The 23,854-nt window shown below is 41.7% G+C and overlaps 1 protein-coding gene across 1 annotated transcript; it reads right to left on the bottom strand.

Moving 5' to 3' along the window:
* Positions 1 to 3,455: 3,455 nt before the first annotated feature.
* rai2 (retinoic acid induced 2) lies at positions 3,456 to 16,054 on the bottom strand. Its single transcript, XM_032572023.1, has 2 exons — positions 15,863 to 16,054; positions 3,456 to 7,449 (listed from the first exon to the last, which is right to left on the bottom strand). The coding sequence occupies exon 2, from the start codon at positions 7,441 to 7,443 to the stop codon at positions 5,827 to 5,829; it is 1,617 nt and encodes a 538-aa protein (XP_032427914.1). The 5' UTR covers positions 7,444 to 7,449; positions 15,863 to 16,054; the 3' UTR covers positions 3,456 to 5,826.
* Between the last annotated feature and the right edge of the window lie 7,800 nt (positions 16,055 to 23,854).

The raw sequence follows: 23,854 nt of genomic DNA, 5'->3' as shown, positions 1-23,854 counted from the left end.
TGGGTGGAATTATGATTTTATTTTTTAATTTTTAAGCAAGAATTTGACACAAGGTTAAATTTTCTTCGGTCAACTTTTTGATCCCCAATTCCTTAAGTCTGTAAGTGGAAAGCTCCGAGATGAGTTTGGTTAGCTATACCCTAAGTAAGTGGCGGCTTTGGACCAAAATGGCCGACTTCCTATGAGGTTTGGACCATGGTTTCAAGAGACTTTTTTTGTAGGTCTTAAGAAATTACATATGTGTACTGAATTTCATAATCCTCAGTCAAAGCATAACTTGGGGCTTCCCATTTTACTGCTTCTAGAGGGCGCTGTGGATGACTTGGGCCACGCTCAACAAATATTTGTGTAAACATCTATTAAGTGTCGGATTAATATCCATCATGTCTGATGCTTCAAAGTTGTATCATGTTGATTAGATCAAGAGGGTCAAATTAGGACCTTTCAAAGCAAATGTTGCACCTCCTGTTGTCACAAGACGAGGCTTGGGTCAAAGGTCACCATTTTACCACTGAGTTTTGTTTGGGACCAGATGAGGATCAGTCACAGCAGATTTCGTCCCTCTGCAACTTTCTTTGTTGGAGTTGTCATAATTTAAAATTTCTTTTAGTATAGCGTCAAAGTTTAGGATCTGGCCACGCCTCTTCAGCATGCGCGAAACATGAGGATTTTGATAACTTTAGGTCCCCCATGCCTTATGAGCAAACTCACCAAATTTCAAGACCAAAGGCTTTGAGATGAGTTTGATGAAATGGAGAGTGTAAACGGCCAAAATGGGTTCAAAATTGCAAGGATGTTTAGGAATGTTCTATCTCTATTATTCCAATGCTTCAAAACATCTGACAGGATTGGGTTTCCCAATGGACAACAGTCCAAAATAACTCCTCAAAATCTTTTCTGGGATGAATAAAACAGGCCAACATTAAGATTATGTAACAACCTTGACCTCTATTGAAAAATTATGACTAAAAGCTAAGGTTAATGGAAGAAAACAATCCATTAAAATGAACTCCCACTAGTTCTGATAGGAAGATAAGTAAAATATTCAGCTAGAACTATGCTAAAAGCTCATTAAAGCATGTTTTCAAGGCAGGACGTATTATGTGGCGTTTACCCAAACATTGGTGGGGCTGTATGTATATATTTCAGCTCAAACTTGTGCACCAAATTTATGTATTCAGAAATCACTGAAGTGTAATTTCTAATTGCTACTGTAGATCACCCTGAAAAAAAAAACAACAGTTCAAATTCATTAAAAAAACCTCAAATTAATTTGACATCTGCAATGCCGATGATGAATCTCTGTAAACTTCGGAGTAGCACTGTGGAAACACAAGCTTGAGAGGCAGAGACGGGGCCAGAAATCTGTTCTGCAAATGATAGAGTAAGGAAATTCCCCATTAATCAAAGCGCGTCATCCGCCATTTAACCTAATGTAAATACTTGTGCTTGTTGGGAGATCAAGTCATCTGTAGCATCAGGAGAAGTACGTTGATTATGTTACACTCAACCGTCTCGCATCCTGACTTCTGAGTGAAGACACCGTCGATATAAACACACTAAACAGTTTGACAAATCAGTGGCTTTGAATAGATTATTCAAATGAACTGTATTCATTTTGACACGAGGACTCTGTGAAACTTTCCTGGCCGTTCTTGCGGTATCACCAGTCCACTCCATCGTGGACCAGATTGTGGAGTTTGGGAATGTTGCAAGAAGTTCATTGAGGAGGTTCTTTTGATCCTAAATCTAGTTAGAGTGTGAGACGGCATCGGGATGCCTCGATGTTGGACTTCCTGTACAAGATGTCTTCCAAATGCAACAATCGGGAGGATTTATTGAGAAAAATGACTCTGCAGAGTTCATCTGCTGTCCATCCTTGTATTTCCTGCAGCATGTTAGTCTGGTCTTAACAGTCGTTGCACGTTTCCGGTGGCAACATGCTTCTGCAGCACAAGAGCACAATCCTTAAAGGGGCAGTATTATGTGTTTTCCAACCACATAGTACCATTTTACCTTCAGTTGTTATAAAAATGCTATATATATATACTGTATATACATCCAAATCCAATATGACTTAAAAGAAATTTAACTGTCTAGTTTAATGTCTTCATATTCAAATTGGGCCTCTATCACTTTTAAAACTCCTGCTCTTTCTGAAACTCCGCCTTCTGGAAGTCATCACAACATGGCTCCTCTATTAACCCCTAATCAATGTTTTTACCCGCCTTTCACTGAGAAGTAGCTCTTTTAATGAGCTCAGCAGACGCTCAGTTCCACCAGGTGTTTGCTGATTGCTGCTGGCTAGTCTGAAGGAGCTGAATGGGAGAGTGGTGGAGGAGCGCTGCTCTGTGACACCGGAGCTCGGAAACTTGAAAATTGCAGCTCAGAGGAGGAGCTTCGTCTTTGAAGGCGGGGCTATGTCCACCCAGGGGTTTTGCACAGCTGAGTGGTTGCCACGGGAGACTGAAGAGGCAGCATTATGTGAAATTGACTTTTTTGAGCTTTACATCATGTTATAACGTTATGCCTTCATCAACAACATACCTGGAGTGTTGCTATGATTCGTGTTTGAGAAATCCTTTAGTCGCTCAGCTTGATGCTCTTACTAAACTGCAAATGTCTTACGTCAGTTGTTATAACCATGACGACTGCGAGGCCATTGCGGTGCAAAACAATTATAGCTACACACTTTGCTTTGGTGGAAACCGTTGCTAAGAGACGATGACTTTAAGCACATCTATCTCCCTTTTATCTCCATCGACCCACTAATTTGACTGTCAGAGAAATTTCAGCTAGTCCGACATCTTCAACTAAAGCATTAATGTCCAAACCGTTTTGCCACAAAAGTGGGATTTTTTTTTTTTTTTTTGCAATGTTTTCTACCTGCTTAACCAGAAAAGTCTTAGTCCTTTGCAGTTAGCTAACATCTTCCACGTTAGGAACATTTTGCAGAGAATCTTCTAAAATAGTGTTTGCATCGGCACCAACTAATGTGCTCCCAGAGCCAAAAATAAGCTGAATTTCAACGAGTCGCATCTGCTCTCTGATCACTCTTGCTGTTAAGTGTTTATGTTTTCTCTGGGAGTTTTTTCCTCTCCTTCTGGCCTGACGTTCTGTTTAGCTCTGACACATTCCTGGACGAAGGTAACAGCCGAGATTCTTCCTCTAAACATTCTTCCTCTCCTGCTACGAACTTTTTACTTTTCATTAACGTAAAAAAATATTTCTTCCAAGGTTGCTATATTGTTAATCCCATCTGTTTGTCTGTTAGCGATCCATACATCTTGTTTTTTTTGTGTGTGTGTGTGTTTTGTTTTAGTTTCCAGAAGTTCTTGATTCACACTTAAAATGTAACATAAATGAAAAAGGGACATTTAGGTCTGGAAAAGTGTGGCATGTTGTCAGGTGAAATGAGGAGAAATCCCAAAGAAAGAATCAAGTCGACACACTGATCTGGGCTTGAAAAATGTAGTTTGCTCTCATATAAAAAAAAGCTCACACACACACACGACACATAGCAAATAATTAAATACACATTTCCACATTTGATTCTTCACCCTTATTATTATTATTTGTTTAAACTGCAGCCATGAGGAGAAGTAGAGAGATAATAATGCTGTTGATAATCCCTCACTTCTGGTCTCCTGGCTTGACCGTCTGGAACATTGAAAGAAAAAAAAAAAACACACACACACACATTTGCATAAATAAAAAGGTGCACAAATCATAAATTAGAGGGAGATCCAGTCCATGTAAAGTGATTATTTCAAAGCCGCTCTCTTCTGGAGAGGAGCGCAGGCGTCAGATATTCTGGGATTGCTGAGGAAAGGAGACATAAATATAGAGAAACGGAAAAACGTGGAGCTTCAAGGTATTTTCCATCTCAGCTCATCCAGACAGTCTGCATGTGGCTGCTGTTAGTTCTTGGCCTGCTGCTCGTCCGTTTTACACAACCCCTTGAACTCATCATAAACGACGAGGGCGACGTTTCGGCGGAGCGGCCGGGGAGTTTTTCAACTAAAAACGATTACAAAGTGCACTCAAATCAACGACACGCTCCACATTCACAACTCTGGTCCTTACCACAGAGAAACAACAACAACAGCAAAACGGGGGAAAAAAAGAGCTACTTTTACACAACATGTTGGGTAAAAGAAAGCAGGATGTTGTCAGATCAATACTAATAATGGACGAGTCACATACAAAATACAAGTAGTTGTTTTTTTTTCTTTCTCCACTAATGTAAAGGAAACACTTTCCGTACTGTGGAGGTTAAATAAATGTTAATAAGTTAACAAACAGTAAGGTGTTACAGGCTTTTACATGTACGCTGTGAGGCATTTTATCAGCTTTGGCTACAGTATCTGCAACGTATTCAAACTCCTTGACATGTTCCGCATTTTATCAAGTTAAAACTGCAATCTTTGATTTGTTTTTAGTGGGGTTTTATTAGACAAACCAACACAAATAAATACAAAGTTATGAAATGAAAGGAAAATTTACATTGTGATTATCTTTTTTTTTTTTTTTACAAATATACTGTGTTCCAATCACTCTGAACATACAGTACATTCCCCACCATAAAACACGGTGGTGGCAGCATCATGATGTGGTGATGTGATTGGGAAGCTGGTCAGAGGTTAATAGGGAGACAAATTAAGATTATTAGAGGCAAAAACTGGGGACAAAAATGAGTTAAAGGCTTTTAAACAAGTTGTGACTTAAGATATCTGCATGCCACACTTTTCAGATATTTTTTTCAATGGTAAAATATATCATCACCTTCCTAAAATAAGGGCCTAAGTCGATTTTTTATTCTTTTTTTTTTGTCAAAAGTGACTTTTTTATTATCTTTTCAAAGGAACCCCTTTTTTTTATTATTATTATTTTGTTGCCAAAATCTCCTGGCAAAAAATGGCCATTATTTTAGGAATATTATTTTCCTTTCACTTTACAGCTGTGAGCTGTTTTTTGTGTTGATTGATCACATAAAATCCCAATAAAACAGACTCTAGTTTGTGGTGATAAACGGACAAAATGTGGAAAAACCCCCCAAAACAACTAAAATACGTTCGCAAGGCATCGTGACGCAACAAAAGCAGCTCTTATTCCCATCCCATTAGTTTCCCCTACGTTCCCATCAACTCGCGGATTAAAAGTGAAAACCGTTACAAAAGCCTTCGCTTTTCAGGAAACTAAGAAGCCATTTTGCATTGCGACTGTCACCTGTTGGCAAGATTTGTCCGACGAATTTATGACAAATAGATGCTAAGTCGTCGTTAGCCTGTCGTGCTAAATCACCCCGACCAATCAGGAAGGCGCGCTTCGCTCCAGTGAGCTTCGATGTCAGTGGGAATTTCCAGTGACATGTTTGAACAGTCTTGGTCAACAAAGTATACACTTTTTTGTCAGGTTTTCAGTGCACTTCCATGAAAAACGTACATGTGGAACGGAAAGCTTGGACGGAGGAATGGGAGCCGTGCCTGAAAGGGATTGTTTGAGTTTATGTGAGGTGTTACAAAATCGACGTCTCCCGTTTACTGAGACACACAATGGGTGAGTGAAGCTGCCATACACAACACATTTCAGTATAACACAACGTATTCTCACACTTTAGTAAAGAAAAAACACAGCAGTTCAGAGAAATTTGATATCTCACACAGAGCTTCGCTTTCTGATCCAAAGCTGCTCTCTGATTGGACAGATGAATGTTTGATTCTCAGTGCAGAATGCCCCTCATGTGAGTGTTATATTATACTATCCGGGGAGATGGTGGAGCCATGCAGCCATTAATCTCCCCTCTCCTCCCTCCTGGGAGCCCTCTCACTTCCTAGGCAGCAGCGCAGCAAGTCTCTGCTTCTTAATTGGGAGGAAGTGGATCTCCTGGGAGCTGACCTTCTTTAGCTTGATGGCTCTGTTTTTAGTGACCTTTTTATGGGGGTTGTTGGGGTCTTGCTCCCCGTGAGACGATGACGGCATGGCGTAGAGTTGCTGCAGGGAGGCCCCCTGGCTGCCATCCCGTTTGATGGAGAAGTTCTTGGTGGAGACCCCTGAAAGGCCTTTGATTTTCCCACACAAAATGGCAGGAATGGCATCCTTCACGGAGACGATGACCTTGGCCGTCTGCGATGTGCTGACTATCTCCAGGTTCCCAGCTCCGCCAAGAGATGCCTCTTGGCTCAGAGAGCTGGATCCAGCGACGCCGGTGTCGACCAGCCACTTGTGTTGTCGGCTGAACTCCAGCGAGGTCAAGCTGCCCAGGAGTTTGGAATCTAAACCCGGAGTACATTCGACGCCCAGTGACAACGCGGCATTGGTGGCGCCTTGGCCAGACTCTAAAGCTACTTTCCTCTCTGACTGGACACACTTTTTCCTGACGCCGGGCACAGACAGATCAAGCACGTTGTCCTGTTGAGGACTGGGATATTCCTGTTTTGGTTCGATCGGGCACGCCCTGACGGAGAGGTCCAGGACCTGTCCTTCCTCTAGAGGCGGTGAGGACAGGGACGCGTTCTGTGGCTGGGGATGAGGTGTGCACTTCTTTGAAGATAAAGAGGGAGAGGTAGTATCTCTTGGTGACGTTTGAGTGCTTTTATTCACAGTGCAAACTGGTTTTGGCATGCTCCCTTTCGAGTCCTCGCTTTGAGCAATGGGGATCGGAATGGGGAGAGGGACAGGCAGAGGCACTGGGAGGGGAATGATCACGGGATAGGGGACTAGGAGAGTGGCAGGTGGAACCAGAGGAGCCAAAGGGGAGGTGTAGGGAGGTGGGAGAGGAGGAAGGGGGAAAAAGGCAGAGCCTGGGGACTGACAGGCAGAAGATCCTGCCTGGGGAGGGAAAAGATCCTGCAGGATGGCTGCGAATGCCGGATTTTGCAGGAGGGACAGCAGGTTGGCTTCCTGTGTCTGTCCAGCTGCCTTTGGATCGATAGCCGGAGGCAAACCGAACGACAGAGGATTCTGACACAGGACATTGTTCTGGAGGGGCAGCTGCGCACAGGTGGCGGTTTGAGGGATGATGTTGGGACTCATGTGCTGGATGACCTGCTGGTCCAGGACCAATGGGAGTGACACCGGGCTTTGGCCTGCTATCAAAAATGGCGCCGCCCCTATTTGTCCAAGCTGAGGCGCGGCCGCTCCGGCCATCTGGAGGTGGATGGGCAGCATCAGTGGACTCTCTCCCAGACACACCGGGTGGAGAACGGTGGTGGCCACTTTCAGGGCCACTCCTCCAGGAGACTCGGCGGCGGGACCGACCACTGAGGGCGAAGGATCGTCTACATGGTTAGAGAGCCCTCCTTTGGTCACGCTGCCATCACAAGAGTCACTGGTGAGAGGGTTTGATCCGTCTTCCACTTTACCAAGGACTTCCCCTCTTCCCTCCTCAGCATCATTCTGCGGCTGCGCTGCGTTCAGACGCACATCGTCATTGCCTTCCATGATGGTCTGAAAAGGTGAAAAATATCATTTAGTTAGTTCTTCCTGCTAATACAGAAACACAAAAACCTGAATATTTGATGATCATGAGCAGAGATTCAGAACTACTTCTGTTCGGTCAGTAGTTCATTGTGGAAACTCACTCAGTACACAGTTTTTTGTGTATTGTCTCTAATCCACACCAAAACAAAATCATACATACATAAAGACTCAAATATATACATTTACTCTCAGTAATGATTTTGATGAATGTCCCTTAACAAAATGCCCATCTTCCACACAGTTTTGTAGGCAGTTTTATTGTCAATGATTGGCATAATTCTGACTACATATTTGACCCCATTTCTTTTTGGAAGTGCCATTTAATTTAAATGGACTTGTTTCCTGGCATAGACTTGGTCTACCTTTAAGCCAGCAAAGCTCAAAGTAAGCCAGCTGCATCCATCCATCCATCCATTTTCTTCTGCTTATTCGAGGTCAGGTCGTGGGGGTAGCAGCTTCAGAAGGGAGGCCCAGACTTCCCTCTCCCCAGCCACTTGTTCCAGCTCCTCCGGGGGAATCCCGAGGCTTTCCCAGGCCAGCCGAGAGACATAGTCCCTCCAGCGTGTCCTGGGTCTTCCCCGGGGCCTCCTCCCGGTGGGACGTGCCCGGACCACCTCACAAGGGAGGCATCCAGGAGGCATCCTGACCAGATGCCCGAGCCACCTCAACTGGCTCCTCTCGATGTGAAGGAGCAGCGGCTCTACTCTGAGTCCCTCCCGGATGACTGAGCTTCTCACCCTATCTCTAAGGGAGAGCCCAGCCACTATCCAGCTGCATCTATTCCAAAACCCAGTGGTTTGGTGTGTGTTTTGGATCATTGTCGTGTTGGAACACAAGTTCATACAGGTGTCCAACTTTCAACTACTTAGCTGTTCAGATGAAAACTTTAGAGGTCCCTCACTATCCCATACACTGTTTGGCAATGCACCAGGGAAGCAGAAAATGTTAAACTTGCTTCACTGTGACCATTACACTGGTGGTTTTCATTTAATGGTAGACTTCCCCCTTGGTGGTTCCTGTTGAACTTTCTAACTTTTCACTTTTGTGTTCCAAGGAGAGAACAATACCAAAACACAACTTAAAACTGGTTTTAGAACAGACAAAGCAGATTAGTATTAAGCTATACTGTAATGCCCCCTATTGTGGATTGTGCTGAGTCTATGGCAGGAAATCACCCAATTTACATGAACTTGACCAACATCCTGAGAAAGAGTGGTCAGATATCCACCAAGAATTATGCCAGGACATTGCTGACTGCTACAAAAAGTGGCCCAGTTTAAACATTTATCCAAACATAAACACATAGTAGGGTTTAAGAGTTCCACAATTGACTCGAAATCCTGACAAATCAAACGTTTTTAATTAAATTGAAAGTGGGTGTGATCAAACTGCTCTACATCGCCCCCTAAACTGAGATAGGCCGACCAGTACTTTGTAGAGATCTGTAATTTGGTATGTAGGTAGATCCACGCCCCCCTCAAATCAAGAAAAAAAAAATGTTTATACTATGTCCTAAAATATACAGAGGCAGCCATTTTGGGTCAAAGGACAATATTTGGTCATTTTTCATTTTTACTCCCCTCAAACGGTAACAAACTCCTCCAAGGGATTTTTACCTACTGTTTTCACCTTCAGTCAGTAAGGAGTTCAGGGATGGGACATTAAAAGTTATCAAAATGTTGAGTTTTTCTCCTTAGAAATATGTATTCCAGAACATTTTAAAGATCCCTTTATTGTGATAAAAAACACTTCTTGCTCTTATAAATTGTTCTATTTTCTTTACATAATTTAATTTAATTTTTTTAAGTATTTCAAATATTGTCTAAAATAAGTGGTTAAATAAAAAATCTGCAAAATGTGTCGAGATTTCTTTTACCCAATAATGGATTAATATCCAGAATAATCTATTACTAAAATAATCATTAGCTGCACTGCAGCTACACGTTCGAGGGTGTGAAAACTTTCAAAAGGCTTTTACTGGGTTGTGTTAAAGCATGCTCAGGGATGTTTTCACGCATGAATGCAGGACAAGATGACCGAGCCACCATCTGCTTCCAGAGTAATCCATCAGAGCCTTATTACAATGTCTCATCTATGCTACAGAACAATATAAAACCAGCCTAAGGGAAACATGCCTACTCCTCTCTGCTCACTGAGGCAACACGACACTACATGAAAGCTGCACGAAGAAAGAGAAGGGTCACGTTTTTATTAGAAAATTGAAACTGCGTGGGTGTATTTAACGGTGTTATTCACTATAAAGGTGCTGCCTATGTTGGTATGTGTCACAGACATCAAACTTTTCCCATCCCCTTCCCCCCCCCCCCCCCCCCCCCCAAGAGCTGAACATTATCCTGCTTGCACCCATCTGTATGAATAATTGACTCTGCTGATATTGGAGTGATCATCTCTCCAAGCACCCAAGAGACGTTTTATTATTACAGGAGGGACTGTGGGGGGATGAGAGTCGGCGCAGGCAGGACATGTGTTGCACAGCGGTGTCATGTAGTGAGACAAAGCACACACTGTAGGATAAGAGTGTTAAAACAACAGCAGCAACTGAGATATCGGCTCCATCGGACTGATGGATAAAAGTATTGATCAGAACTTGGTCAGGTTTTCCTTTGTGACCTTCTCTTGGTAAATGTTTTAACTCTGGTGGACAAATTCCTAGCTGATATGAAAGTACTGCATGTGCTGGCAGCACTTCATCTAAAACAAAGTCTTGTGTTCATGTTTAGTCGGTGTACTACAAATACAATAGTTTCCTCTTTTTATCTGTTGTCTGCTTTCTTGATCATTTAAATGATGGTCTGGTCTAAAATATACAGTCAAATAGAGCAAAATGTATGCAAGAAATTTATTTTACTTTTTTATTTATCATAAGCACAGAGCCCCCTGATGTCTGCCGTTGGATGGTACCAATGGTCTGAGTTACATTAGCCAAAGAAGAAGATGATAAACAAGTTTCAAAAGCAGGTTATAAAGAAAAATATAAAGCTTTACACATCCATCATCTAGAAATCTAAAACGTCATGGCGTATGAGTACTTTTGTATTTCTTTATTTTTACAATGTCCTGCATGTTCAAAGCTCTTTTTTTAAAACACTGTCAAGACAAAACTTGTACTTGAGGATTAAAAAAAAATGCATGAATGATGAGCCAGCTTGTCATGGCGGCACACATGCAACTAACAGACTTATGTGCCACACTCTCTGCTTTGTCCTCATAATGTCCTCACTCATTGTGCAAGTCATGGGATCTCAGCCAGGGCCAAAAGGACAGACTGTTGACTCAAGAAACCACACATTTGCTGGATACAATCCATGGGCAAGACCCTTTTATCGTTCATTCATCACTTTCATTTTACGATCCCTTTTCATCAAAGGCATAAAACAGACACACGCACGCAGAAAAAAAACTGGATCTAATTTAGGAATATGAATCGGAAACGCTTCCCCCCCCCCGCCATTATTTTAGATGCCCTGGCCTCGCATGCATTCCAGGAAATTACAGGCAACATATTTCCTGCTTGATAAGACGGTCATGAGGCCTTTGACACGATAATGCCCAAGAAAGAAGCCTTTCTCAGTCGGGACTTTAACACTGTCCTAAAATCCCGAGTGAAGACGGAGAAGAAAATAAACATAACCCTCGTTTAAAAAAGTGTTGAGGCTCAGATAAGTCAGCTATGAGAGAATTTAAAAGCTGTGTTAGCAGTAGTCCAGATCACATGACCTGATGCTAAAAAGTAATCGCCATTCGAGTGACACGTTATCAGCCGTCCCCCCCTTCCCCTCCTCGGGTGTGTTCACAGGTCACTGCTTTGCCTCTAGTTCACTTGAATCATGTGAGAACAATGTCAAACTCAAAGTAGGAAGTCTAACCAGCTTGCTCAAGCGATCCAAAGTACACAGAGAGGCTGTGCTCATCGCTTCCCCCCCCCTATCACATTATCCACCTCGCTGCCTTCTCTTTGTGTCAATGTTGTCTCAGATAGGGAAGATCCTTTGATCTTGTGACACGAGCATTATTTACAGCGCCTTGCAAATTACTAATATACCCCTATAATCCTTTCACATTTTGTCATGTTTCACCCACAAACTTTATGTGCACTTTACTTATGCCTGAAAGAATTAATCAAATTAATCGTAAACTCATTTAGCAATTAATTAATGGTTAACTAGAGTGAAGAACACCATCAGAACAGTAATTAAGCAAAAACTGTACAAAAACATTTTTCATTTCAGGTAAAAAACAACAAACAAAAAAAAAACCTCTTTGTCTATAAATATATTTCACCCAGAACTCCTCGAGTGATCTATATGTATTTTTAATATTGTGCAAAATAGGCTCAAGTGAAAAGAAGTCCACAGAATGTGCTGCTTTTTTTTATTATCCGAAACCTATTATTAGAAACCTAATACAGGGCAAGAGTAAAGCTCCCGGAGTGATGCTGCTGCTGCTAACATGCTCAGTGTGGTGGGGAGGGAGTGTGTAACTCTACACCTGACCTGTGCAGTTTGTTTCCTAGCCTATCCGACTTGTTCAAAAAAACTTTTACCAAACCTCTGAGGTCTTCACAGACCAATGATGAGATTGGATTTTATGTATATGTGCGTGTGTGTGTGTTTTTAATATTTATGATTTTTCGTCGACTTTACAGTTGGATGTACTACGTAAAATCCCAATGAAATACACTCAAGTTTGTGCTTGTAATAAGCAAATAATCGCATGATAAAATGAGCTCAACAATTCCCATTCTGATGATTAATACTGTTTGAAACACAATGCAGTTTACAGATTCCTCATAATCTGTCTTATTTATGGTTCCTGTTGTGTGTGGTTATAATTTCCCTTTTAATTAGTGTTTGTGATTGTTTCATCTATTTATTTGGGGTATTTAAAATGTCTTCGGTGTGGCGTGCTCCGTTCAAAATTGGTCTTTGAGAGGGCAAACTTGCATTAGTATGCCAATATCAATACTTGAACATGTTCTCAAAACAACAATATTATCGTTTATTGAGATAATGTCTGGAACGATTTACCATCCAGTAAAATCTGTTACTGTGACAGGCCTGTGCAAGGCCTCGCTTTACATGTTATCTCCTAGTGATATGAGACAAGTTAGATAAATGACTTGTGTTATTCTTTCCTGTCCTGCTTGTCAGAGCAAACATGCATGTCCTTGTTGTTGCTAAGAAAAGAACAAACTGGCCCATGTGCGCCGTCTCCGAGCTCAACCTAACTTTATTTCCTTGAAAAGCTCCAACTCAAGCTCCTAATCTTCCCTAAATCCGATGTGCTGTTGGAACAAGTCTTCCCCCCCCGTTGCCACACGTTAGCAGGGTTTGCAGGTCGGGCTGTTTGAAACAGTCCAACCGTGATGCAGCTACAATTAAAAACGTGAGCTAATGGCGCAAGCACGCAACGCCAGACGGACCTGGAGTCAAAAACGTTTGAGTGATAGCAGAGTGTTCCTTTAGCGCGGAGTAAATCAGCGGCACATTTTGTTCGTAAACCTCACACGTCATCTGCAGGCGGTCTGTGTTCCTACGCCAGAGGCAGCTAAATGAGTAAATAGGCCAGAAGAGACCAAACAGAGAGCCAAATGAGATCCCTCCCATGTCCCCTTTACTGTAATCATTTCCACATTTTCTCTTTTTTTTCCCCCCCTTTCTCCTCGCCTCATTGATGAAATGTACGCCATTGGCAAGTCAAGAGCAGGAAGAAAACAGCAACCCGGCCTCCCCGCCCCCCCGTCCCGCTTCCGCCTCTCCCACTAATTTCAGCTTCGGCTGCATTAGGCTAACGCTGCAGTCTGAGAGCTTTGCAGATGCCGCTTCTTCTCTGACAGACCTCTCTCCGGCTTTGTGCTTGAGTTGAGCCAGAGGAAACAAAAGCAGCGGAGATGGCCGGAGGATGGCAGACGATCTAAAGGTCACCTCCATCAACGCCCCCTCCGCTCCACTAGCCAATTATCCCTTATTAGAGAGACACGCGGACTCCCATCTCCTTTCACATCAGCCCAGATTATGTTTTATTCATTTCTCCCCCGGTCGATCCTCTAAATGCCATGGCGACTTCAGTTTTATGATAATCACTTAACACCTCCATTTAAAACAACTGAAATAACCATCATCGCGCCTACGACTCTGCACACATTTTCTTTTTCTTTTTTTAAAAAAGGAAAAAATAATACCGTATGCCCTGCGACAGACTGGCGACCTGTCCAGGGTGTACCCTGCCTCTCGCCCGTAACGTTAGCTGGAGATGGGCACCAGCAACCCTCCTGATCCCACTAGGGAGAAGGGTGTTAGAAAATGGATGGATGGATGAATACTTTATGTATTAAGCAGACTCTCCAGGAAGTTGTGATCAAATTTGTTAATGTTAATTCAGGTATAATTTGCACATTTTGCAAGGACTTCCAATTTTTACCACGTTTCCGCAAATCTTACCAATCACCTTGAAGTTTTTGGTATTTCCGTATTTCCTGACCAATCACTGCAACGCTGCAGAATTCTGACCAATCCACTTAGCCTCCCTTCTAGTTAACTTCCTGTTCTGCTACATATTTTAAAAGCCAAACCTGCAAGATGAAACGCTAACATTTGCCTTTGTTTTTTGTTGAGAAAAACATTTTGAAATGTTTGTATGATTTTTTTTATACTGTTTATACAGTTGGTGTTAACTTGAATGGCCATTATAGAATTCTTCTTTTGCATTTTGACAATTAATCAGATTATGACTTTATTTGTATAAAGGGTGCTAGTTCAAGAAAGTACCTGAAAGTGTTGTTTGCACTTTAAATATTAACTACTATGTCTTTTTTTTTTTTGGAAGGGTTACGTGCAGCAATTAAAACATTTTTTTGCAAGGCAATGTTATGCGCAAAAATGAAGCTTAAGAAAATTGCAACTTTGACCACAACTTTTTGAAAGAGGCGCAGAAAAACCAGTAATTTTAGGCCACAACAATCACAAAAAAAACATCGTAAGCGAACTATGCTATATTGGAGACTGTTTTTCTACTATCGCAACCAGAAGCTGGTTTATGATTGCTTACAATATATAGATAGTCATAACTTTTGAACTTTTTTCAAAAACTTCAACACGCAAATGCGAAGGGAGAAGATACGTGATTTTTAAGATATTTTTACAGTTAAATATACGTTTTGAGCGCATTTTTCTCTTTGTAGCACCAGCTTTTGCTGTAATTACAGCTGTAAGTCTTTAAGGGCGTGTCTCTAATAGCTATGGGTAGACTGGTCCATTCTAACACACGAATGTGCTTTAATCTAAACCATACCTTTGTGTCGCTCACTGTAGGCTTTAGGCCATTGCCCTGCTGGAAGATGAACCAAACAGGTTTTCTTTAGTATTTAGCTTAATCTTACTCTCTGCCAAGGTCTCCCACATCATGACACTGCCACCATTATGCAGTAAGGTCAGATGTCTGGAGTGCAAGTGTGGGGAATCTAGCTCCAGTCCGTATCTTTATACTCTTTCCATCAGCCTAAATAGGACAGAACTCAATTAACTTCACAGTTATGCACCACTTTAGTTGCATAAAATTACACTAAAACACACTGAAATTAGTGGCTGTGCCGTGACAAAGTCAACAAAGAAGGTGCCTAGATGTGCCGTTTCCTTTCCAGCCGTGTGACTGTAATTTGTCAGAACACAAACACAGCAAAGCCCCAAGGCTGACAGTTGCGACAGACCCCGACTGTGTCGCTGTAGGGCTCATCCGAGGAGATTTCCTCTCCCTCTGAGCGACAAAAGCCCCCATTTCCCCGAGAGAGACACAGACAACCCCGAGCCCGGTCCCTGGTGCGTCTGAACCCGGTCCCTGGTGCGTCTGAACCCGGTCCCTGGTGCGTCTGAACCCGGTCCCTGGTGCGTCTGGTCCGTAAGCCGACGGCTCGTCTTGAAAAGCAGGGCAGACGGAGCGCCGTGTCTGCGCACATCTCCGCACGTCGCTTTGAGGCTCCCCTGACTTTAAGCGTTATATCAGAGACAAGGATGTCTCCGTCCTGAATGATAATAACCGCGTTATTGAGTGAAAGCCTCCCTCCTCTCCCTCTCAGCCGTCAAACACTGTACGCCTTATTTCCCCGCACAAGCTAGCTGTCCGCACCGTCTGAAACACCGACATGAACGGAGCCGCGTTAGCGCTTAAAAGCTAAAGAATACAGCATTAGCTTGGTAACTATTGTTCAGTAAAAATGCTAATGTCAGTTCATATTACAGCCTGCCAGAGACTGTAATATGCAGAAAAGCCACAGCTCACCCCGTTTCATCTTATCCCCCCTCGTCCCTCTAATGTCATTCTGCCTTCAGATGACAGTTTTGCTCCAAACGCCGGTAAAACTCACCCGCTAAACAGAAGAGCACATTAGTGCCTTTCGCCTCGGACCGCTTCACTCCAATTAACAAAGAAATTAGAGCCGTAATACTCCAAAAACAAATAGATATCGTCGCTATTTATCTCTTCATTGCGGCTCCGTCGTAGCGACTCCAGAATGAAGCTGCGCACGCAGCATCGTCAGCGGCTCCCCATCGCCTCCTCCTCCTCCTCTCTGTACTCCACAAAGAAGAGGAGAATAATGAAGGAAGGGCCTAAAGGACACGAGGACAGCGACAACCAATAAAAAAAAAAATTATAATAACTAATGGCACAATTCTGTAACTCTTTGCTAACTTCAATATTTTGTTGTTGTCCTTTCAAGCATACTTTCCTTCACCATTTGTAGGTGTTTCCCCCCTAATGATAAATGGTGTTAATTTAAACACTTGTGCAATTTTCATTTAAGTGGACAGTAAATATACATTTAGCTTTTAAAACACAAGTAACAAACAAAATACGGGTATCTTTATCTCTTCTAATTAAACTGGGGGTTTCAACAGAAAACATTTTCAACAAAAAAAAGAGCAAAACTAAAACTATTGTAACAAAAACAAACAAACAAACAAAAAAACAACAGTCAGTAATAAACTCACTGAAAAATCTGTCAGTAGAGCTAAAGTACACAAATGTAAGACTCCGATGCTTGAGCAGTTTATTTTTACTGAAAAAAAAATCAGACTTTAATCTCCGAATGAAATTTTTAAAAATTAATTATCTCCCGTTTGTCAGAATTCTGACATTTTTTTTGAAAAATGTCAGAATTTTTTGGAAAAATGTCAGAATTCTAGCTAATTCTGTAATTTCTGTTTCTTTTCTTCACTCCCAAAACATTCACTTACATCAAACTTGCAGTGAGAGACATCAATGTTGGGCGTTTCATGAGTTGGGTGGCAGCCGTGGGTATACCAATTACTCGCATCATAATCTGTTAAATAACTGTTGTTTCCTTTGTAAGCTATTGCTAGGCAGCATCCCATAGAAATAGGTCTGGAGTTTGACAAACAACATTTATTTTAGCAGCCGACTTGGTATAAATATGATCTACTTTGCCAGTCACCAACTTTCAGGATACTCAGTATTTTACCTATAAGGGTTGTCACCCTCAATAATGTAAACTTGAATAGTTCTGGGTTATCATGAGGAAACCAAACATAAAACTTGGTCATTGGCAAACCATATAAACTGATCTCCGCCTACAGTGTGACCACCTACCCAATACCCTGCTTCTGCCAACAGTCCTGACCAGTCCAGGTCCGTGAGACTCCAGTCCAGGTCCGTGAGACTCCTGAAGGTGTTCTGTGTAGGGAAGGTTCTATAGACGGTATCTGTTTGTCAACAACATCCAATGATGGTTGGATCTGAAATATTCGGAAACAGGAGGCCAAGGCAACACCTTTGTCTTGTTGTTGCACTTCTATTGAACCTTCTTTACTTTGTGGAAGGACGCATTATCCAACTGAAAGAGGCCACAGCCAATGGGACGAACCACTTTCACTTTGACTGGTCTGTGCCATACACACAACACCCTGAGAAACACTGTGTATTCTGGGACTTTCTATCAGGAAGTGGAAGTTCATAAGAAAATCTACAGCTGCTGTGGCTCATCTGTTGGTTGGACCAGCCTTCACTCCCCGTTTACCTCACTGGTTAATCCTCAGCTGCCGAGCTGTTGCCGGTTCACCATTTCTTCTTTTTGAGATATTGACCACTGCAGACCAGGAGCGCAACAGGCAAGCTCCAATTTTGGAGATGCATTGACCCAGTCATTCATAGCATTTTCACTCTGGCCCCTTCCCTACCTACTTCCCCATTTTTTGTTGCGTTTTAACACATCAGCTTAGAGGAAACAAATGCTCCCTTGCTGCCACATCCCACCCAATAAAGTGATAATCATTTTATTCTCTTGACTGGTCATAATACCTGATTGGTGCGTGATAAATCATTTTCTACTTCATATTATTCAGAGGTTAATAACCATGTATTCCCAATAATAAGCATCAATACCGCACATATTTTCTTGTCATCAGGACATGACAAGAAAATATGTGCGGCAGTCTGTGTTGTGACTCAGCTATATATAAACCCACTGTGTACTAATGAAAACAAGCCGCAGGGAAACCATGCCGGATTAGTTAGAGACATTTGAAGCGTGTTAAGCTAACAGTATGTTTGCTCGAAGTGCAGAAAGGCCTCAGTTTAGTTGTGACCCCTTCATTTCTCTGCGCTCCGTGTTGGTCCGACGGGCCGATGACAGCGGCGGAGGAGAATGGCGTTTGGCAGCAGATGATGTGAGTCTGGTGGTGATCGGCCCAAGTGAGCAAGATCCCCTGGGTTTCCATATCGGTTCCAGCCAGCCTCAGGCCCTGCCTCAGGGGCCCTGGGGCCTCTCATTGTTCCGCAGGGACGCTGTTTAATACACTATAATGAGCCGCGCGGTATACCCGGGTGTCACGACGGTGACTTTGGTGTGGCTACGTCTACAGTGTGCTTCCCCCAATCGCTTTATGGAGTCAGCATCACTCAGTTGACGACGCGCATCTCAGGTATGCACTGAATGTGTTGTTCACATTCTTTTCTGTCATAAGGTTTTCTTTAACCAAAAGCGGGGGCTGGGGAAATGGTTCAGATCAAATGAATGTTATCATCAGGCAAAGAAGATTTGATTAAACACACACACAATTTCTTTCTTTTATTGAAGAGAGAAAGCAATCCGAAACAATCTGGCCCAATGAGTAGAAGTAATTACTCCTTAAACCTAAAAAGTGACCGTGCCGCACTTGGCAACAGCAGCTATCATCAATCGTTTTCCAATTACTGGAAATGAGTCTTTACTTTCGCCAAGCCTAAATTAATTGTTTCAGGTCACACAAGATCACCTCAAGAAGATTTAAATTGGGACTAGATCAGTCCAAAACTGCAATTTTGTCCTTTTTTTAGGCACTTAAGGCTGGACTTTGTGCTCAAGTGCGCCTGAGCTTAAGTTCACATACTGAACATCACTGGACATTCTCGCACTTTTGCCCAATTTTTTTTTCTTCTTATCTCAAAATCACCAACCCAGATCCTTACAAGTTAAATTGAAGTTGTTGGTATGCACTTGAAATATATTTGGTAGGCCTACCACTCCTCATATTTTCTCCATATGTGGATAATGACTCATTTGGCTTTGTAGGAGTTCCAAAGCCTTAATGGTTTTGTGGCTCTTTCTAGAACGATTGAGCTTGTTTCTCATCTGTTCTTGAATCTCTTTAGATCTGGTCACAATGTGATGATGCCTGTTGAGATCTTTCAGTCCACTCCACAGACAAGTGTGTATGTATGTCCTGAGATGTCTTCATTCTTCAGGCTCTGGTAGCAATCAAGCTTGTGTGTGAAAAAAGAAATTGAGCCAGAAATGTGGTTGGTTGCCGTTTGTTCCTGATTTAGTAAGGAGGGGAATTGCTTTTTCACATAATCGGTTTGGATAGATTGTTTTCCCTTGAGAAAATAAAACTGGAAGACGTTACATTTACTCGTATTATCTCTGCCTGATATCGCCGTTTGTATGACGAGCTGAGATAATGAAAGCGTTTTCCTTTTTGAGGGTGGGACACTTTTTCATGACACGATAAATTCAGTGCAGTGACCTGCAGGCTGTCTCAGCCACAATCTCCAGTCTGACTCCAACAGTCAAGATTTAACACCAACCCGCCGACCTTCCCTTATGTTTTCTCAAAGTGGAATTTCATGGACAACTCAAATGTACATGTCTGTTTTTGAGTAGTGAACAATTATTACTGCTGCAGAAAAAGTGAAGTTTTTTTTTTTTTTGTGCGTAAGGCCCTGGACACAAATCTTTAAACCACAAATGACAAAAAAAAAGTAATTAAGATCTGATGATGGGTTTTTTTTAGGCTTTTTGATTAATAACTTTGCAAAAAACAATAAAAATAACTAAAAAAAAACAAAACAATAATTTGCATTGTGTAGCAATTAATGTTTTGTCCCCCACAGAGATTAAGAATTCACATAAAGTTTACCATTGTTCTACGTTGCTCGTTAATCAAACTGAAAGATGAATAGAAAACTCAGTCTGGAGTCGGTGATTGCTTAGCTTTATATTACAGATTTTTCCACAGTGAGTGACCAAGAAGGTGATCAGCATGAGGAGGGCCTACCAGGCTGTTTTTTCTGGTTCTCTCACACACTTTTGACACCCCTGTATGTCTTATTTCTTCAAATTTTAATAATCTAATGTAATGTAGCAAGCCAATCAAGCAGAATAAGCAGATTAACATTGAAGGAGACAATCTGGCAAGTTTTTAAAAATTTTTTTATAAACACCATAAACAATTTCAGCCCAGCTGCTTCACCAACAAATACATTTTCCATACAAATGTGGCAGCATTTAAAGGGAAATACATAAAGACTTCCCATCAGCCTCAGAATTGTTGCCAAAAGGCTTTGCTACAACAAAGAAGAAAATCGATCAACGATGACATATGAAAATTTGAGTTCCTATCAATTCATCTCCAAAACATCTCTTTACATCTTCATGTAGGGAATGACTGGCGAGCTCCCTCTGCCCCCTCCCTTGACGATCAAACACATGAAAACTATCAAAACGCGCGGGCTGTCATTGTAACACTGGATTATCACCGACACATCTGGCGAGCCAGACGCTTAGCTTGGGGCACCAACCAATCTAACCGTGTGTGTCCCGACACCAACAGTTAGATTCAAATGTTCGAATGCGTCCCTCATCTGAGCAAAAACCAGATTATATTAATGAAGATTTCCTCATGAGGGCAGAAATAACCTTCGATTCCTCCACCACTACAGCCTGTTCCCGCCCCGCCCCCGCTCTCAAACTTAGCTCAGCTGCCATGCAAGGACCCAGTGAACAAGGCGTTTTTGTCCATCCCCAAGGCCTCATTGACATCAGCCAGAACAACGATATGAATTTTCTGTCCCAGCTGTGCAGCAGGAACAACGGAACATGTGCAGAAAGAAACGCAGGTCTTCCGCGGAGAGGAACGTGTTTCAGTGTTTAAAAAAAAAGAAAAAAAGACAACGGAGAGCAAAAAGAAAACCTGATCAATTTACATTGAATTACAGCTGGAAAACAATGCTGAGAGGTTTCATCTGAAGTGCGCCCTCTAGTGTTCAACTCGAGTGAAAAGCGATTCAGTTCGTCCTTACTGGGACCCGAGATTCACACATTTCCTCCAAAGTTAATATCAGTCGGTTTTGTTTTGGTGGTGCAAACTAAACTGCGGAGAGGGGAAAATGTGAACATTTTAAAAGCTGGAAAATCCTGGTCACGTGAGTGTGTGTACTCTTTAAACCAGGGGTGTCAAACTCAATTTCACCGAGGGCCACTTCAGCATATTGGCCACCCTCAATGGGCCACATTGACGGTATAAATCAGGAATGCCCAAGTGCAGTCCTCCAGACGGCAACTTTTAGATGTGTCCCTGCTAAAACATACCCCGGACAAAAAGTTGACTTCCCTCATTAGCAGCAACTCAGTTCTGTAGAAACCTATGAATGAGTCAATGATCCAGGTGTGTTAGAGAAAGAACGCATCTAAAGTTGCAGAGTGATAGGTCTGGAAAACTAGACTTGGGCAACCCTAGCATAAATGTATGAAAATACAATGTTAAAAATAAATTAAACAACACCTTATATTGTTAAATAACTGATTTTATGTATTCAAGTTTTAAATATTACATTTGAGTTTGCATGGATGTAAAATTACTGCTCAGTTTAAAAATATGCTCAGTATTTTTAAACTGCTCAGCTAAACTTCGCTCTTTAGCTTGTTAGCTTGTCGATGTTTCAGTTTTATTCGCTGGGAAAATTAATCTTTGTCTGCTTTGAAGATAAGCAGACAAAGAATAAAAAACAAGTTTTGATATTAACTCTCAACTTCATTCACAAAACGTTTTCGTTATTTATTACACAACGAACATGCATTTCACATAAGAACAAAACAATGAGGTGATGTTGCCTGTCCTTGAACACAACGCTGATCCCTCTTCACCCTGTCACCAACTCACACACATCCTCATTGCGTTGTGTTCTGTAAATAAACAAAACACAAGCAAAATCAATAAACTATATGCATATTCCAGTATACTGAGTTTTGGTTTTACATTCATTCTATTTAAATTTAGTTTGTTCGTGCTTACCAATGTTTTCTGGCCGGATGTCAGGCACCGTTTTCCCCTGGTCAGTTCGTCCATGTCTGGTTTTAGTTCTATTCTGTGGCAATCCGCAAAACGGCGTGCAGGTTTTCGTCAGTAATGCGCGATCAGGTCTTGGTCTTGTTTAAATTCATTATTGAAAACATCTGTTCGCTCAGATAGGTGCTTCCAAACGTGGACAAAACACGAGCTGCATGGAGTCGAAGCTGTGGCATCAAATCAGGGGGCAGTAGACGGTAAAAGTCCTCGATTGAAACATCACGGGACTTCGCTCTTTAGCTTCTTAGCTTGTCGATGTTTCAGTTTTATTCGCTGGGAAAATTAATAATCAGCTTGAGGTGACTCTGCTGCACTCTAGTGGCGAGAAGCCGTAATGTTGGTTGGTAAGAATCGGAAGGCATTATGGGAGATGTAGTTTGTAGTCAATTCGTGCTCAAAACCTATTTTAAGTCAATCAATGGGGCTGTAAAACGGTGGTAGGGGGGAGAGGGCCACATAAAATGACGTAGCGGGCCACATGTGGCCCGCGGGCCTTGAGTTTGACACATGTGCTTTAAACTAACACGTCGTTGAAGCGCCTGATTCACATTCAGCATATTCTTGGTTCGGCAATATTTGTCAACGCTTCTACAAATGTGCTAATAATTGCCATTTTGAAATTTGGGTTGTTTCTTGCCAGTTTATTTCGGTTTTGTATTGGAGCCATAGTGTATGTAGTGGCTGCTCATTCGTTCTGGTGTAAAGCTACTAGCTTCAGTTTTCTTTCTTTGTTGATGTTTGTTAGCTTAGCTCTTAGCTGACGCGTTTCTGTCCGATGATATGCTCTTGTGCATTAAAAAAGTACTTACTAGTCCACACAAAGTCTGTTGAAAACGACGAACTTTACTTTTCTTCGAGCAGACATTACATAAGATTTCTCTAATCTTGCACAGCACTCCACATTTTAAAAACTGTGTAGAGCTTAGTTGACCACACCACGTCCAATTTTCTTTCTGAACTAAGTGACACAGCACTTTCTATATATTTTCAATTACGTCCTTTAGGTGGCGCTTTTCTACAAAAAACATACTAAAAGAAAAACCTTATTACTAAGAAAATATCTGAATATATGCAAAAAGCATACACAATAATAAACAATGTTCAAAATGACATTTTTAGCTCTTACAATGTATTCTGCGGTTGACTCCCAAAAAAACCCCTCATCTGTAAAGCAAGAGGTTGTTCTGGGTTATTTCGATTTGATTTTAATCAGTGGTCATTCTTTTTCAATTTGAGCATTTTTCTCTCTATTTATTTAAATAATCCATGAAAATGCAACAAATACTAAGAAATCCAAATTTAGATTCAGTGGTTTAAAGCAGGAGCATTCAACTTTTATTTAAAAAAAATATGTTACATATTTGTTAAAGCTGTCACTATAGCGACAGCATGGTATAAGACATAACCTGTGAAAAATAAAAAATAAAAATACAAATCGAGCTCCTCTGCCATCTCTCCATCTCCCTCTTCCTTTCTGTTATGGTTTCCTACAGCAAAGCCTGCCAGTGACGCTAAGGCTAGGTAATTTTTCCATCACACCTGGAATATGTGAATATAATGTTCAGAAAATATCACTGGCTCAAAAGCAATTCATATTTTCATTGATAACTGGTATAAGTGTTTTCTGTTTATATCAGTTTTTCCTGGTTTCAGGAAAAAAACAAATTGTTCTCATTCAAACTTGAAAAAGTTTGCCATTCTACTGAAACATCATTTCAATCTGGATAGATCAC

This window comes from Xiphophorus hellerii, chromosome 9 (genome assembly GCF_003331165.1).
Source record: "Xiphophorus hellerii strain 12219 chromosome 9, Xiphophorus_hellerii-4.1, whole genome shotgun sequence".
In the NCBI taxonomy this organism is placed as follows: domain Eukaryota; kingdom Metazoa; phylum Chordata; class Actinopteri; order Cyprinodontiformes; family Poeciliidae; genus Xiphophorus; species Xiphophorus hellerii.
The sequence above is the reverse complement of the archived record's forward strand: the minus strand, read 5'-3'. Positions and strand labels throughout refer to the sequence as shown.

Excerpts from the sequence above, each read along its gene's own strand:
- rai2 (XM_032572023.1), bottom strand. The coding sequence starts at position 7,443 with ATGGAAGGCAATGACGATGTGCGTCTGAACGCAGCGCAGCCGCAGAAT.